General features: G+C 33.5%; 1 protein-coding gene across 1 annotated transcript in view; it reads right to left on the reverse strand.

The window, feature by feature from the left end:
- Positions 1-1420: 1420 nt before the first annotated feature.
- Positions 1421-1950, reverse strand: part of LOC105454599 (zinc finger protein 765-like) — a 7657-nt gene continuing 7127 nt past the window's right edge. The window contains exon 3 of the mRNA XM_011697317.1: positions 1421-1817. Coding sequence (XP_011695619.1) covers positions 1421-1817 — 397 coding nt within the window. The remainder of the gene's footprint in view (positions 1818-1950) is intronic.

The raw sequence follows: 1950 nt of genomic DNA on the forward strand, positions 1-1950 counted from the left end.
TGTATCGTGTGTGTGTGTGTGTGTGTGTGTGTGTGTGTGTGTGCGTGTGTGCGTGCGTGCGTGCGTGCGTGCGTGCGTGCGTGCGTGCGTGCGTTTGCCAAACATACATGAGAATGCCAAACATACATGAGAATGCCAAACATACATGAGAAAAATACGAGGGTTACTTCAAAATGCTGTAACTTTGTGAAAAAAAATCGTAGCGACTTGTTTTATTTTTCAAATTAAAGAGAAAGATTCAAACTTTACGCTGGAAACCGCATCCCCGGGAAAAATTTTAGCAAGTCCGTGCACTTGTTCAAATTTTGCAATTTTCAGTGTGGCAAACATGCTCTCAGATTTAAGAGTTTACAGCCACAGGAGTGCGTTAAATTTAAAATCGACTCACGGTATTTTAAAGTAGAGATTTCAAACTTTCATTTGAAAAAAAATTCATCATGTTATGATGATTTTTCGTAGAGTTACCGTTAACCAAAGTTGACCAATTTTTGCTCAAAATTTTTCTATGCCATAATTTTTTTGAGCAGTGTATATATTCTCTTTAATAAAAAAAATCTTAAAATATTTAACGATATTTTACATAAATTACTATTATTGTATGTAGAATCTTTATGATCGCAAGAAGCAAGATCAAAAGCGAAATCTAAAAGTGTATGACAAAATAAGAGTAACAGATACATACTTGGAGAAATTGCTCAGTACATAATAATATTCTGATAATATTCATTGTAATATCGTCTCAGCTATATTTCTACACATCTTGCACAATCTACAAGTTCACCAGACACGGTTGTCTTCATGTAGAAATGAACAACTTGTATCAAAGTCGAAAAGCGCAATCTCAGCGTTCTTACCATTGTTCTGTGCGTGACAATAGGATTGAACAATTTCGTACATTTTTCTCTCTCTTTTATTTTTCTATTACCTCATACCCTACGAATCTCCGACAATAGTGTACACCGGCGCGTGAAAACTGATTAAACTGTTAAAATGTAAACTCGTAATCATAGGTATATAATATATCGATTAAGTCTAGTTAGAACTTAATCGGTTCGACCGTTATTGAGATCTCAAAATCTCGGGTGTCACAACGCGACGGCTCGCGTTAAGAGACCCGGCATGGCTTGACATTATCATTTTTATATACATACATACTTGATTTATATTTATAATTTTTTAAACACTTGACAAATTTATTACTTTTCAAATAACTTATTTTCGATCACTAATCCTTGTTTAAATTACAAATTTCATTGAATTGGAATTGCACCGTCAAACATAATCGATTTTCTACTTTTTTCATGTGTTATTCAATTACCTATTTATTGGTAATACCAACCTATTATTTATATTTTATAAATAATAAAAAACTTTAGTCAATTAGTAGTTTCTTCAATCTGCTTTTAAAATCATGTACTTTTTACATTTTCGTTTTTCTTAAAATGCCATCGCAATGCATCCGGTGCCATTTCATACTGTACAAATGCTTGAAACTGGATGAGCACACGTCGCATTTATAAGGCTGTACTTTACTATGAACACGTTTATGGACAGTCAAATAAGCTTTTCTTGCAAACTTCTTCTCGCATATATCGCATTTATAAGGCCGTTCTCCATTATGAACACGTTCATGGTCAGTCAGATATTTTTTCCTTGCAAACTTCTTCTCGCATACATCGCATTTATAAGGCCGTACTCCACTATGAAGACGTTTATGGATAGTCAGGTTCGCTTTCCGTACAAACTTCTTCTCGCATACATCGCATTGATACTTTGGTAAGTGCGTCGAAATGTGCTGACGTAAATCAGTTTTGTAACTATTAACATACAAGTATAATGTACTATCTTATCCACGTAACGTAGTTTTGATACCGATAAACACCAATTAATGTATAGCGACATTACATTAATATTAAAATTTCCCATTCAACATAAATATAACATATTATA

Source organism: Wasmannia auropunctata, unplaced genomic scaffold, assembly GCF_000956235.1.
Source record: "Wasmannia auropunctata unplaced genomic scaffold, wasmannia.A_1.0 LD335981.1, whole genome shotgun sequence".
Classification (NCBI taxonomy): domain Eukaryota; kingdom Metazoa; phylum Arthropoda; class Insecta; order Hymenoptera; family Formicidae; genus Wasmannia; species Wasmannia auropunctata.